The 16757-nt window shown below is 34.9% G+C and overlaps 1 protein-coding gene across 1 annotated transcript in view; it reads left to right on the forward strand.

Annotated features, from left to right (window-relative positions):
• Window positions 1-5892, forward strand: part of PTEN (phosphatase and tensin homolog) — a 92332-nt gene extending 86440 nt beyond the window's left edge. Inside the window, exon 9 of the mRNA XM_004680895.2 lies at window positions 2166-5892. Coding sequence (XP_004680952.1) covers window positions 2166-2351 — 186 coding nt within the window. The 3' untranslated portion in view covers window positions 2352-5892. The remainder of the gene's footprint in view (window positions 1-2165) is intronic.
• The last annotated feature ends 10865 nt before the right edge of the window (window positions 5893-16757 follow it).

Genomic DNA, 16757 nt, shown 5'->3' on the forward strand with positions numbered 1-16757 from the left:
ATCTTATTGCTCTGGCTAGAACTTCCAGTGTTATGTTGAAGAGCAGTGGTGATAGTGGACACCCTTGTCTTGTTCCTGATCTCAAAGGAAAGGCTAATTTTTATAACTTTTAACACATGTAATCATAGCCTATAAGAATATTGCCAGCAGTAATTTCTTGGGGGTGGGGGGACTGCATGTTTTCATTGAAAATAGGTCCAATATTAAGTGCCTTTAAATCTTAAACAGTTATCTTAAATGGTTAGAAGAGTTTTAGAATTCACAGGTTTCTATTTACTTTTATGTCTGCATTTTCTTTTGTCATTAACTTTTAAAGTGTAACTTCCCCTAGTTTTATTATCTTGTCTTAATATTATAAGAAGTTTTATATTTGTAATTACAACTAAGCTCTCAGTTATCAGTAAACACATATATCATAGTAATGCTCTGAAAAAATAAAGCAGAGCTGGAGCAGAGAATGACCTTGGTGTGTTTTAACTAGATAGTTATAGATGGCTTCTTCAAGCAGGTGACATTTAGTCAGTATCATAAATGAAATGAGTGATCTCTGCTGATTTTGGGGCAAAGAGGGAGCAGCAGGTATAGAAACCCTTGCGCTAGAATGAGGTTGGTGTATTTAAAGAGTGATAAGGAAGAAGTCATTTTGACAAAAGCACACCATCCAAATGTAAAGACATAGTGTGTTGTTTTTAGCACAGGAAAAGTGCAATCTAAATTTTGCCTTTATGGGTTTACTCTATCCACGTCTTTAAAATGTACATGGAAAAGAATGTAGGGAGAGGATGGAGGAGTGGAAACTGAGAAATTGGTGAAGAGGCTGTTATAGTAGTTTAGTTTAGATGAGAGATAAGTAATTGCTCAGATTAGAGCAGTGGCAATTGAGAGGTAATAAGAAGCTGTCAGATTAGGTTTATATTGATATTTTTGAAGTAGACCTAAAAAGGATTTACTAATGGAATGGATGTTGAATCTAAGAAGAATTGATACTGATGTTTAGATAATGGGGGAGGGGACTATAGCTAGAATGAGCAAGGGATGTTAAGCTAGATCTGATTAAAATCCCACATGTACTATTAGATATATGTCACCTTTAGATAAGTTCCCTGATCTTTCCGTGCTTCTCTTTCTCATCTTTAAAATGGCAATACTGGAGCCTCCCTTGGGGCCTAGGAGTTACGTCAAGCATTTTCACTGTTATGGTCTGAGTTTGATCCCTAGCTAGAGAGCTAACCCACATATGGCTCAGCAGACCTCTCCTGGCACACTCACTGCTCTCCTTACCATGGTGTTTCAGTAAAATCCATCTGTTCCGCTACTTGGTGTCTGGTGAATCCACTCACCCCCTGCACCTCTGGGTACACCCCAGTTTTTCTGCAAAAAATAAATATTTTAAAAAATACCTGCTTTGATAATTATTTCATTGTGCCTCTGAGGCCATTTACTCACTATTTAGATCACTGTGTGATGGTAGCAGCTCATCTTTCTTCCTTAGGAAGGCTTTAGGGCTAATGGGACCCTAAGCATCACTGTTGATCAGTATTTCATATAGTATAGTATTTATATAGTATTCTTTGTATCAGAATATACATTGAATTTCAAATATAAATGAAACACCCTTGGAACTAAACTGTGAATTGAATTTCATAATTGGAAATATGGGAACTATTGATGAACTTCAGTCTTGGTGCATTGCTGTTGTAGACTTATATAATGTTTCAAGGTTATCCTTATTTAAAAAATAGTATATCATTTGGACTTTAAGATCAGTGAAGGGTTGTTAGAAGGGAAGCATAAAGGTGGGTAGGTAAATTATAAGGGAAGGAGAACTAGGCATTTAGTGGTGAATATACACACTGATATTCAGTAATGCATACCTGAAACATACAATGTTACAATGTAATGTTACTTTAATAAAAAATAAACTTAAGAAAGGAAAAATATAGTATATTAATATCAGTTTATCTTCAGTTTATTAATATCAGTTTATCTTCAGTTTATAACAAGAAAGAAATTATAGGAAATCTTGAAAGTCATTTGAAAGGCTTTTTAAAATCATGTTTGTCATAGAACTTAAAAATGAAATCTGTTAAAAAATATTTTTAACAGTAATTTAAGATTAGTCAGATATATGGATTTCTCATTTAAACTTTTTCTTCTTTCTTTAGGTGAAGCTGTACTTTACAAAAACAGTAGAGGAGCCATCAAATGCAGAGGCTAGCAGTTCAACTTCTGTTACGCCAGATGTTAGTGACAATGAACCTGATCATTATAGATATTCTGACACCACTGACTCTGATCCAGAGAATGAACCTTTTGATGAAGATCAGCATACACAAATTACAAAAGTCTGATTTTTTTTTTTTTTATCAAGAGGGATAAAACACCATGAAAACAAACTTGAATAAACTGAAAATGGACCTTTTTTTTTTTTTTTTTAATGGCAATAGGACATTGTGTCAGATTTCCAGTTATAGGAACAATTCTCTTTTCCTGACCAATCTTGTTTTACCCTATACATCCACAGGGTTTTGACACTTGTCGTCCAGTTGAAAAAAGGTTGTGTAGCTGTGTCATGTATATACCTTTTTGTGTCAAAAGGACATTTAAAATTCAATTAGGATAAATAAAGATGGCACTTTCCCATTTTATTCCAGTTTTATAAAAAGTGGAGACAGACTGATGTGTATACGTAGGAATTTCTCATTTTGTGTTCTGTCACCAACTGAAGTGGCTAAAGAGCTTTGTGACATACAGGTTCACATCCTACCCCTTTGCACTTGTGGCAACAGATAAGTTTGCAGTTGGCTAAGAGGAGTTTCTAAAGGGTTTTGCTATTTTCTAATGCATGTATTTGGGTTAGGGGAATGGAGGGAATGTTCAGAAAGGAATTTATTTTATGCTGGACTCTGGACCAGATACCATCTCCAGCTAATTACATGCACCTTTCTTTAGCATGCTACAGTTATTAATCTGGACATTTGAGGAATTGGCCGCTGTCACTGCTTGTTGTTTGTGCATTTTATTTTTTTTAAGCATATTGGTGCTAGAAAAGGCAGCTAGAGAGAGTGAATCTGTAATGGGGTATAGGAATGAACCTTCTATAACATCTTAAAAATTCACGAAGGGATTTAAAAATAACCTGGTTATAGATAAGAAACACAGCAACAATGACTTAACCATACAAATGTGGAGGCTATCAACAAAGAATGGGCTTGAAATGTTATATAAATTGACAATGATTTATTAAATATGTTTTCAATTGTAATGACTGCTCCATCTCCTGTGTAATCAAGGCCAGTGCTAAAAGTCAGATGCTATTAGTACCTACATCAGTCAACAACTTACATGTATTTTATTAGTTTTCAATCATATACCTGCTGTGGATGCTTCATGTGCTGCCTGGAAGCTTCTTTTTTCTCATTAAATATAAAATATTTTGTAATGCTGCACAGGAAATTTCAATTTGAGGTTCTACAGTAAGCGGTTTTTTTTTCCTTTAAGATTTATGATGCACTTACTCAATCCAGTAGCTGTCAGCCGTTCCACCCTTTTGACCTTACACATTCTATTACAATGAGTTTTGCAGTTTTGCACATTTTTTAAATGTCATTAACTGTTAGGGAATTTTACTTGAATACTGAATACATATAATGTTTATATTTAAAAGGACATTATTTGTGTTAAAAAGGAAATTAGAGTTGCAGTAAATTTTCAACACTGCACAAATAATAAGGCATTTACATTTTCAGTAGAAATTGTCCCACATAATGCTTTATTAATTCGCTATTGAAAAACTTTTTTTAAAATGTGCAGTGTTGAACCATTTCTTCATAGTGCTAGAGTTAGGGCTAGGGCTTCAATTTCACTTCTTAAATATATATTTGATATGCCCAGACTGCATACATTTTTTAGCAGAGTACAACTATTGTAAAACAGTTGTGAAGATACTATTAAAAATAATTTTTTCCCAGAAATTTGGTGTCTTTCAAATTATATCTTGACCTTGAAACATTTGAATATCTAACCAGTTTCTTTCTTAATGGTGTAAAAAAATCTCATTTTCAATAACTTATTGGTGCTGAAATTGTTCACTTGCTGTGGTCTGACCTAATAAATTTACAAGTACAGATTGCATAGGTCCTATTAGAGCAGCATCTATAGAGTTTGATGGTAAATAGATTAGGCAGAACTTCATCTAAAAAAATTCTTAGTAAAAAATGTTGACATGTTTTTTCCATACCTCGTCAGTTTCATTTAACAAAGTTTTTAAAATTTTAACAAAGCTCTTAGGATTTACACATTTATAAATATTGATATATAGAAAATTGGTTGACTGCTCATAAGTTAAATTGATAGACAACTATTCCTAAGATATCACCACTGAAATTTATATGTCACTTTCATAAAACCTGAAAATTGTTGACTAAAATGAGAATCAATTTTGAAGATATTTTGAAGATAGTTATTAATACTTGTTAGTTTGGGGCACAGTATATTAAAAAAAAAACAACAACAACCTTGTATTCTAGTATGTAACATGGAGGGCCAGGTCATAAATAATGACATTATAATGGGCTTTTGCACTGTTATTTTTCCTTTGGAATGTGAAGGTCTGAATGAGGGTTTTGATTTTGAATGTTTCAATGTTTTTGAGAAGCCTTGCTTACATTTTATGGTGTAGTCATTGGAAATGGAAAAATGGCATTATATATATATATTATATATATAAATATATATTATACATACTACTACTACTCCTCCTTTATTTCAGTTACCATCCCCATAGAATTTGACAAGAATTGCTATGACTGAAAGGTTTTTGAGTCCTAATTAAAACTTTATTTATGACAGTATTCATAATTAGCCTGAAATGCATTCTGTAGGTAATCTCTGAGTTTCTGGAATGTTTTTTTAGACTTTTTGGATGTGCAGCCGCTTACATGTCCGAAGTTACTTGAAGGCATCACTTTTAAGAAGGCTTACAATTGGGCCCTGTACCATCTCAAGTCCTCTGTAGCTCCTCTTGAACGTTTTTTTGCCATAATTACTAAAGGGTAGTTGAATAATAGCATCACCATTCTTTGCTGTGGCACAGGTTATAAACTTAAGTGGAGTTTACCGGCAGCATCAAATGTTTCAGCTTTAAAAAATAAAAGTAGGGTACCAGTTACATGTTTAGTTCTAGAAAATTTGTGCAATATGTTCATAACGATGGCTGTGGTTGCCACAAAGTGCCTCGTTTACCTTTAAATACTGTTAATGTGTCATGCATGCAGATGGAAGGGGTGGGACTGTGCACTAAAGTGAGGACTTTCACTGCAGTTTTGGCAGAGTTGCCTTCTACCCTGCCAGTTCAAAAGTCAATCTGTTTTCATATAGAATATATATACTAAAAATTTCAGTCTGTTAAACAGCCTTACTCTGATTCAGCCTCTTCAGATACTCTTGTGCTGTGCAGCAGTGGCTCTGTGTGTAAATGCTATGCACTGAGGATACACAAAAAAAATATGTGTACAGGATAATGCCTCATACCAATCAGATGTCCATTTGTTATTGTGTTTGTTAACAACCCTTTATCTCTTAGTGTTATAAACTCCACTTAAAACTGATTAAAGTCTCATTCTTGTCATTGTGTGGGTGTTTTATTAAATGAGATTATCACTTAAATGGTTTAAATTGATTGGAACTTTAAATAATGGACAACCAAATGTGATGAAGAGTTTTCTGTAAGGTTTATTTTTTTTTCTGTCTTGCAAAGCATACAATTATCAAAATGGGGTATGTCAGCTTGGTATCAGTCACTACTCATGTTTAAGAGGCATTTTTTAGGGCCTTAGTCAACACTTTAAAATTGTCTCAAGCACATAAAATAAAATTCTGTTTGAAAAAGTTCATGATTCTTGAAAAGTTGTACATATTTTTTAAGTTAAGCAAGATGTCTGAAAATAGTTACCAGAATGGATTTTGATATTCAGATTTTAGTTTTGTATCTCTTCCATTCTTTATGTATTCTACGTTCTGCAGCCAATATATGTGAAGCTTCTTCTACTCATTGTGACTTGTGCCATATAAAATGGAAATTCTAGTCTAAAGTACTTTGTGTATTTGAATTTAATTTTGTTTCTAATATTCTTTAGAGCTTAAGTAAGGCATATCTTTTCAATAATGCATAATAAGGTAATAAGTGAAAGTGTAGCTTGTACAAATGTTTTGAAAATAAGACCATTTAACAGTGGAATTTAATGATATTTCAAGTTTACATTCTAACTATGTGACTTATTAAAAGTGAATGTCAATGTATAATAACAGACATGTAAAGTATACTATATACCCTTTAAGGTATATTGATAAGTATAGTTGAAAACTACTGAAGTCAAATTCTGATTTATAAGAATACGTGAGATGACAAAAATAGAAATTACTGGCCTGTTTTCCCTTAATGTGCTCATTACACTGTTAACTTGAACTACTTGGTTGAGTGAATGCCATCACCATTTCCATTGGGATTTTTAAAATCAACAGTGTTTTTAACTTACAGGCTTCCAAAGGCTCACAAAAAAATCAAGATGCTAAGTCTCGTTAATTTGTAAGAAAACTGTGTTTATTCTTGCCAGATAGTCACATAACTAAAACTTAAATGGCATACATATAGCTTTACTAAAAGTGCCACTGCTAAAAGACAAGTTTGTGAATAAAAGCAATAAGTCTTTAGTCTTACCTAATTGGTATAAGAACAGTCCATAAAAGACAAGCAAGCAATATAACAGGAAAACATTTTAAGATTTTAGAAGATGAGATGGTAGAGGCTGGTTGTCCTTTAGAAATACGTAGCTACAGGAAATGTAATGGTTGAATTGCCTATGAACTGTTTTAAATTTTAGAACAAATCTGTCCTTTTATGACCACAATTTTTATTTTCCCATCTTTTGAGAAACCTTTCCTTACAAGTATGTCAGAATGTAAATAGCTACTCTGACATTCATAATGGTTGACAGCTCTAAAAGTTTATAATGTGAAGACAGGAAAGAACAAAATGGTTTCATTGGTAGTAATATCTTTGGTTCTTAAATTAGCTATTTTGAGAATATTGAAGACAACAAAATCACTTGTAAACCCATCCCCTGGGGGGATGAGATAGCCTTTATTAAAATATACTTCAGTGGCTGCAAAAATTTTTCTGTACATATTTAAAATTTGTATTGTGTGTACCTAAAACTGTTAAGTTTTTGTCATGGATTTGTATGTTAAATTACATCAGAAAACAGACTGTGATTTGATTCTAACACTACAGGTGAATGTTAGATGCAATTAGAGACCCCTTTTCACTTTAATGGGTTAATTGGGAATGTTTTAATATTGTTAGCATCAGGTTGATATGTCTAATAGTTTATTTAGCACAGACAAGCTTAACATGGTAGATACTTAAGAAACCATTTTAAACATTTGCATTTGGAATACATAATAAATAGGTTAAAGAGCATAGGTTAAATACTGTTTTATAGTTATCTTCATCACCTTTTATTTCCCTTTTAGGTTGGAAAGAAAAAATGAGCTATGCAAGTCTTAGTTCTCATACTGTTGCCCAAGTTAGAACGAATTACTTTAATTCCTGCAAAGAAAAAGAAGACAGAAGAGCTGTGGTTGGTTTATCACTTAGTTGTCTTTATATGCTCATGGACTTCCATCACACCAAAAACAATATTTCACAAATGGTTTACTACCTATAGCTCTGGAGCTAGAATGGTTAGTATAATGGTAGAATGGTTAATATAATGATACACAAATTCTTTTAGAACATTAGAGAATTTTATTGGAAATTTAGCTGGAGACTACTATATAACTTATAAACCAATATATTGATATTTTGATGTTTTTACATAATTAAAACTGCCATCTTTGAGCATTATTACATTTTAAAGCATATTTTAAAATGAATTGTTTAACAAAGATTGACTTTTCACTTTTTAATGAAAATAATTTATATCTTCTTTGTTGCATATAGATTCTCACTTGTCCTTAAAATGGTTAGAGATTTTATTTGTATGGACTGGGACATGTCATGACTCTGGTGCTTCAGTTTGTCAAATATGTTTACTGCAGTGAAATTCTTAAAATGTATAGGTGTGACTTTTGTAGCATATCATTTATTGGCTTTTTTTATGTGCACCATTAGGATTTTCTGCCTACTATACAGTTTTCCAAATGATATCCCACATTTACAAATGCTCTTTACATTTCTATTTTTTTAAATTGTTCTGATGCCCTCAGTGTGTGGGTGTGTATACGCTCGTATGCAGTTGTGCATGAATTTGCATGTGTGTGTGTGTGAATTTTTGAGAGTGCTGGACTCCAACATTAGAGATTAAATAGTTTGATCTAGGCAAACAGTTTTCTCACTGGAGAAAGTCACAGTTCATTGTCTAATGAAAATAGTGTTAAGGCTGGATGACCTTGACATACAATAATGAATCTTGGATGTTAATTTGTTAGTAGCCTATTGTGTGTTTGTGAGTTATTTTCAAAGTTGTGCATTTAACCAAAGTTTGTGTATTGGAAGTGCTTGTGTGAAGTACTGTTGGGCTGCTGATGGACGTAAAAATAGAAATGCTTTCCTATGGAGAGTATTTTTTCCTTTAAAAATTAAACTTTTAATTTTGAATTTTTGGTTTTAAACTTTTTATTCAACAATTTGTATTTTCTGCTACCTGTAACAGATGATTGGAATATACTAGTGATCAAAATAGACACACCCTATTTTACCTTAAGAAGTTTTTACTTTAATAGAGGAAATGCTATCAATTATAATTGCTATGAAGTGTTCATATGAGATAGTAATTAGAAAACATTCCATATTTTCTCCTAAACGTCTACACACTTGAGCTTAGATGGGGCCATTTAACCAGTATGTTCCAATGAAATAATGAAAATTATATAATGATTCCAAAGAAAGGCATTAAAAATAAAATCCCTTGTAAAATTCTTTATTACTATATTTATTTATTTATTCATATGGAACTGGAATACAGGCCAGAGATGTGGAAGGTGAGAGGATTCACCAGAGACAGAGAGGGGAGCAGAACAGGCAGAGTGACGAAGTACACTACTGAGGGGAGCAGTGGGAGGGTCAGGAGGGGTCTGCAGCGCCATTTCGATCTCTTCCTGGGCAGGCGGGATTTGAACTCATGCGGTAGTGCCTTTAGCTTCTCAGTGCTGTGCTTCAACCCACCGCGCAACCAGGGAGGACCCCTTGTAAAATTCTTAAGCTTCTTTTCCTCTACTGCAGTGATGGAGGACTTGACATGTTCCAGATTGTGAAGTTCTGCCAGTCTGGGTCTTGAGTGACCATATGGAGCAGAACTCCCTCAAATTCTTTTCCTACACTAAATATGTAGACATTTGCATAAGCAAGAAAGGAACTTAATTTACATTCTGGGACATTTGTTGTAGCGTAATTATTTTCACACTAGTGATTTAGAAGAACCGTGCAAGTGTTTCCAATAAAGAGGGAGTTAAAGAATAAAGCAAACTGAAAAGTGACATCTTTAAGCAACATGATGCAATAACAAACTGAATTTCAAGTTCATAGTTATTGAGCAACTGATGTGACAGGCACTATTTTTTTTTAAAGATTTATTTTTATTTATGCACACAAGAACTGGGGCATAGGCCAGAGGTGCAGGGAGCAGAGAGGATTCACCAGAGACAGTGGGGAGCAGAACAGGCTGACCTACTGAAATACACTGCTGATGGGCCGCATCAGGCAAGATAGGAGAGGTCTGCTACAGCTTATGGGTTAGGTTCCCAGGGATAAAATTCTGCTGCTGGGGCTGCCAATAGCTTCCTAGTGCTGAGTCTTTAACCCCTTCACCCCTAGGGAGCCCTCATAGGCACCATTTAAACTTTTGAATATGGCAACTAAATGGCTATATAGTAAGATCCCACCTACTCTCATGAAGTTTATATGTTAACAATGAATAATGATAAACCAACATAACATATATGAAATCATGAGTTGGTTGGGGTAGGGTAAGGCTGGGCACCAAATGTGAAATGAGATAAGAGCAGATTTGTAGAGATAGTTGTAGTATTGATTAATATGGTCTGAAATAAGGTCTCTCTGGGAAGGTGAGATTTGAACAACCCCCTGAAACAGTGCTGTTAAAAATGTCTGAAATCCTTTCAACTAGTGAAATACACTCATTTTCCTTTTGCAAGTCTATATTAATTCCTGTTTTTTTTTTTAAGATTGTTCATGGTATATCTGGGAAGATTTTTTGGAATGCCACCCAAAATAGTCTCTGTCTTCTAAGTCATTTTGTTCTCTAAGTTGGTTTGGCAATCTATATAATCTGCAACTTTTTATCCTGAGTTGAATTCATTTAAAAAATTTTCTTACCATTTTATTGTGTATTATTCTATTTTGAAAATATTTGATATCACTTTTTTTTACATTTTATTTTATTTATTATTTATTTGTGCATACAGAAGTGGGGTACAGGCCAGAGGCTCAGGGACGGTGAGAGGCTTCACCAGAGACAGTGGGGAGCAGAACAGGCAGATCGATGAAGTACACTGCTGAGGGGAGCAGCGGGCGGGTCAGGAGAGATGTGCCGCACCATGTGGTCACCTCCGGGGCAGGCGGGAATCGAACTCGTGAAAGTGGCTTCAGCTTCTCAGTGCCATGCTTTAACCTGCTGTGCCACCAGGGAGGGCGATATCACTTTTTGATAGAAGTTCAAATCCTGTTAGTCTTAAATATTTCTGTAAAGCTTAAAGGAAATGCTTATCATTTATTGAAATTATAAATTTTGAGTTATTTGAGAAACAAAAAGGTGAAACTTATGAACTTGTGTTATATGTTTTAATTCTTAATAAAAAGCAAAACCCTGGAAAATACTAATATCTAAAGAGTAAATACTATTTTAAAAGATTTTTTAATTTATGCTTACAAAAACTGGGGTACAGTCCAGAGGTGCAGGGGGTGAGAGGATTCAGCAAAGTCAGAGTGGGGAACAGAACAGGCAGCTTGACAAAATACACTACTGAAGGGAGGGCAGCACATGGGACAGGAGAGGTCTGCTGTGCCATGTGGATCACTTCGCTGGCTGGGAATTGAATGCTGTAGTGGTTTCAGATAGCTTCGTGGTGCTGAGACTTAACTCCTTGTACCACCATGGAAGCCCAGGCATGAAATTTTGAAAGAAAATGTTAACTTTTCCTTTTATAATTCGTAATTTTTAAGATGATTTAAATGTTTTCCTTGGTATTGTTGCATTTTGCTTTATTCTGATTTAATGGGGTTTATTTTTTTAATAAATTGGTTTTGAGGGCCCTCTCTGGTGGCGCAATGGGTTTTAAAGCGCAGCACTAAGAAGCTAAAGCACTTCAGCATGAGTTCAATCCCTGCCCTGGAGGTGACCACATGGCGAGGTCTGCCTCTCCTGACCTGCCGGCGGCTCCCCTCAGCAGTGTACTTTGTCAGACAGCCTGTTCTGCTCCCCACTCTCTTTCTGGTGAATCTTCTCACTGTCTCTGCACCTCGGTCTGTACCCCAGTTCTGTATACAAAAATAAATCTTTAAAAAAATAAAAATTAAATTGGTTTAGAAAAAACTTAAGGTAGTTGAATGATTTATCAAAGTGAGGACAATTGTCATGTAAATTTAGAAAAAAATGTATATTTTGGGCCTGAACTAAAGTTTAAACTTCACTTAGTGGCACTGTCTTCTGACCCTACTTCACTGGAATTTGAAAGTACATTCCAGTAGTATTGTGAATTGCCCTTTTAAACATTGATAAATAATACTCAAACCAAATTTTTAAGGATATTTGCCATGTTTTTTCTGTAGTGTTTACTCTTTAAATACTTGAGACATGGACATAGTTTAGCTGTGTTTTTCTTTTCAGTAATATTCACAGTTAAATGTGACTTGTAGGGATTGTGAAACATCAAAAATAGCTATGAAAACTGAATATTCTATGTAAGAAAACAAAGTAGTTTAACTGATATTAGATGTCATGACACACAATTGCAACTATTAGCACGTTAGTCATGTTTATGCTTGTCTTTACAGCGCCAATGATGATTTTGTTTTCTAATCTAGAAGGAATAGAAATTATTTAAATTCACAAGCAGAGATAAAAATTTAGCAAACTTTTTCGTTTCATCCTGTTAGTATGAAGGTAACCATTGGCAGGAAAATGCAGCATTCTGCATGGTTATTCTCATCAGGGACCCACAGGTAGTTCCTTAACTACTTAGCTAAGATGGTTTATTGTGTACAGCCATCACAGTTCTTTTGGCTAATGCATGGGATTCTTGGGATTGGTAGTACTATACATTAAGTGAATGTTTGAAAGGGAAAATAACTTCTAGTCTTAGGTGAAAGAGTAGACATATGTAAAATGTTTCTTCTTCTGGACTCATTGGACACCATTTAATGAATATGGCTGTCCCTGAGAAAACTGAAGCCATTGTTTTTTTAAAAAATACAGTAAGGTTAAGGCCTCCTTGGTGGCACAAGGGGTTAAGCACAACACTATGAAGCTATCAGTAGCCACTTCAGTTCACAGCCAGGGAGGTGACCCACATGGCACTGCAGACCTCTCCTGACCTGCCCTCTGCTCCCCTCAGCAGTGTATTTCAGTGGATCTGCCTGTTCTGCTTCCCACTCTGTCTCTGGTGAATCCTCTCTCCCTTTCCCCTGTACCTTTGTCCTGTACCTCAGTTCTTGTATGCATAAATAATTCTTAAAAAAAAAATACAGTAAGGTTAAAACAAAATTATTGCTAGGAACATGATATGGAGACAGAGATCTTGGCTGAAAGATACTTGAAAATCTTAAGTAACTTGAATTTCTCAAAAATTTCTCAAAAAAATTTCTCAGAAAACCTAAAGACGTTACAAATCACAGAAAGAACACACAAAAAAAGAAAGTTGAAGGGAAAAAATACAAGAAAACAGGAGGAAAAGGAACTGGCAATAATACAGATTAACTTACACTACTGGAGATCTGATGGAGAGATAGGAAATGAATAAATATCTTTTTTTTTTTTTTTGTCTGCAGTAAATGTCAGACACTGTAGTAGGCATTTCACAAGCTTTATCCACCCTTTTAGATAAGTGGCTTTATCTCCTGCTTGAAAACTGAAAGAGTACTTAAAATACTCAGGTCTCACAACTTAAGTTGGGAACTGGATTTGACCTTAGGATGGTCTGCCATTTCTTACATAGAATTAAAGTTTGCCCAGAAAAACAAAAACCACTAATGGGTAACAGAGTCATGCCAGTATTACTCATTACTAACAGGAAAAAGCAAACTTTAGTACAATGTACAAGTCCTGTAAAATGAACAACAGAAATATTTAATAAATGCCCAAGCCATAAAGAGAAAACAAATAACTCTATGTGTCTTGCAAAGTCATTGACAGATAAGATGCTGGCACATACTTTTATATCAAGACTAAGAATGAGAGCTTTCTTATTTGCTAGTTTGTTATTAAATCCATTGATAAACTTGTACTACTTCAATTTTTACATCAGCTAGAATACCCAGACTGTTTAAAGTGTTCAGTTAAGCAGGTCATATATATATGCCCCATATAAATTTCAGTAATGTTTACTCTATTTCTTTGAAATGCTATTGAAACTTGATAGGGATTACATTGAACCAGCATATTATTTTGGGAACCTGCCTATTATTTTAGGTGTTGTATCATATTAATTCTCTCAGTTCATAAACAGGGACTATCTTTCCATTTCTTTGTGTGTTCTTTGTTTCTTTTAATGTCTTAGCATTTTGTGCAGATCTTTCACTTCCTTTATTAGGTTCATTGTTAGGCATTTATTTTTTATATAATTGTAAATGTAATAGTTTTCTTGACTTAATTTTCTTCTAGAGAATTGCATATAGGAACACAACAGAGTTTTGTATATTGATTTTTTTTGTTTCATTGTACTGATTGTTTCTTGAACTTTGTAAATGGAGTCTTAGGGGTTTTCTATGCAGATTATCATGCTGTCTTCAAGTAGTGATAGTTTTACTTCTTTTCCAATTTGGATGCCTTTTTTTTTTCTTCTTCATTGCTCTGGCAAGGACTTCCAATGCTTCAAATAATATTACAATGTTCTAGTAATCAAAACATTATGGTATTGGAATAAAAAAGACTCATAGATCAATGGATAGAATTGTGAACTCAAATATAAGTCTACACTCATATGGACAGTTAATTTACAACAAAGGAGTCAAGAGAATACAATGAAGAAAATGTCTTCAACATTGGTGCTGGGAAAACTGAGCAGGTACATGCAAAAAGATGAAGCTAGAACACTAACTCACACCATACAAAAAAATTAACTCAAAATGGATTACAAATTCAGAGGTAAGAACCGAAACAACAAAAACCACTGAAGAAAACATATGCAAACACTCTATATTGTTGATTTCAGGGATATCATTTAGGACTTACTACAACAGCAAGGAAAACATAGCAAAATAAACTGTTGGAACTATGACAAAATCAAAAGTTCCTGCACAGCAGAAGAAACTATCATTAAAATGAAAAGATACCCTGCTAAAGAGGAGAACATCTTTACACATCATTCTCCTGATAGGAGACTGATAGCAAAAAGATACAAAGAATTCATATAACTCAACAAAAAGAAGACAAATACCCAATCAAAAAGTGGGAGTAAAGTAGATACTTCTTCAGAGAAGACATAAGGTGGCCAACAGGCAAATGGAAACTGCTCTCATTACTTGTCATCGGGGAAATGCCAATCAAAACCACAGTAAGACACCACCTCACACTCATGAGAACAGAAAATACAGAAAATGAAAAAAAAGGAACACTTGTGTGGTGTGGATGGGAATGTGATGGTTCAGCACTAAAAAAAAGGTTTGGAGGGTTTTCAGCTATTACAAATGGATCTGCCACATAATCAAGTATATAGTATCTATGCAAAGAATGCGAAAGCACCAAATTGAAGAGCTATATGCTTTCTTGTGTAAATTGAAACATTATTTACAACAGGCAAGTTATGGAAACTACCTAAGTGCTCAAAGACAAATGAGGGGATCGAAAGATGTATTATATATAATATACTTATTATATATATGTATATATGCACACACAATGGAATACTACTCAGTTTAAAAAAAAAAAAGATGAACCTTGTCATTTGTAACAACAGAGGTGAAACTGGAGGGGATCATGCTAAGCGAAATAAGTCACAAAGAGAAAGACAAATATGGAATGATTTCACTCATTCAACACAAAGAAACTGACAAAAGTAAGTCAAAACAAATCCTGAAAGCTACCTAAAGATTTGAAGTAACCAGAGTGGAGTGTGGGAGGTAAGGAGCAATGAACTGTGGTGGAGATTATTGGGTGCTTTGTTGATGAACTAGATGTGGTAACATATCTCTGTACCCCTCAATCATATACAGTGTTGTAAATCAATATTACCTTAATAAAAAAAATGAACAGGGCCCTCCCTGGTGGTGCAACAGATTAAAGTATAGCACTATGAAGCTACCACAGCCACTGTAGCACGAGTTCAATTGTCAGCCAGGTTGCTGACCCACGTGGTGCAGCAGACCTGTCCTGTCTCACCCACTGTTCCCATCAGTAGAGTATTTCAATCAATCTGCTTATTCTGCTCCCCACTCTGTCTCTACTGAATCCTCTCAAACCCCACACTTCTGGCCTGTACCCCAGTTCTCGTGTGCATAAGTAAATAATTCTTTAAACAAAACATAAAAATAAATCAGCACTTAAAAAAACACTAGAGAAAGTGACAAAGGAGAGTGGTGGTGCAACAGGGTGGTCCCCAGGAAAAGGGGAGGTTCCAGGTTCCCTGTGCCACCCAAGGAAAGGTGGACCTGAGAAGGGAAGAGAAGAAGCTGGAGAGAGGAGACTGGAGAAGGAAGCAGGATGGAGAGCCCGAAGGAGACCTGAGGGAGGCACATAGAGCAGAGAGACGTGAAGAAGCTGCTCTTTTTTCTTAGTCCTGGAGGGGTTGAAACAAACATCGTTGAGATACCTGTGGGGAGGTTAACAATGGCAGCTTTGATTTTGCTCTTTTCTTCACAGATTTGTTTGACTATGTCTGACCCTTTTCTATGGGTTCCTACCAGTAGGTACTTTAGATTTGTGGCAGGTTTTCAGACCTCAGTGGCCTTGCTTTGGGCCAACCCTGTTTGGCTGGACATTTGCTCATGAAAGGATGGGTAACTTTGGGTGTTGGATTTGTAAACTATATTCTTTATCTTTGTTGCACACAGATTGCATTAAAGTTCCTTTCCATTAAAGGTCTTACGCATTTTGTTTTGATGTGGCAGATGGCAGAAACTACTTAGAACTGACAGGCTTGTGTTCTGGGGTGCCTTTCTCCCTGTCATGTGAGAATGGATGATAAAATCTGAAAATGTAGGCAGGGGAACTTCTAGTGCTCTAAAGGTGGGGTAAGATTATTCAGTCCCATTTCTCTTGCTGATACCATTAAAATCTCTGGATCCTTAAAAAGATGTGGTACCTATACACAATGGAATATTACTCAGCAACCAAAATAAAATAAATACATGCCTTTTGCAGCAACATGGATGGAGCTGGAAAAGATCATGCTTAGTGAAATAAACCAGAAAGAAAAGGAAAAATACTGGATGGGTTCTCTCATAGCAGGAATATAAAGGACTAGGGGAGAAAATAATAATAACAATGAACAGCTATATACCAGAGACATTTTGTGGGGGTGGA

Source organism: Condylura cristata, unplaced genomic scaffold, assembly GCF_000260355.1.
Source record: "Condylura cristata isolate star-nosed mole 26May11 unplaced genomic scaffold, ConCri1.0 scaffold00011, whole genome shotgun sequence".
Taxonomy (NCBI): Eukaryota; Metazoa; Chordata; class Mammalia; order Eulipotyphla; family Talpidae; genus Condylura; species Condylura cristata.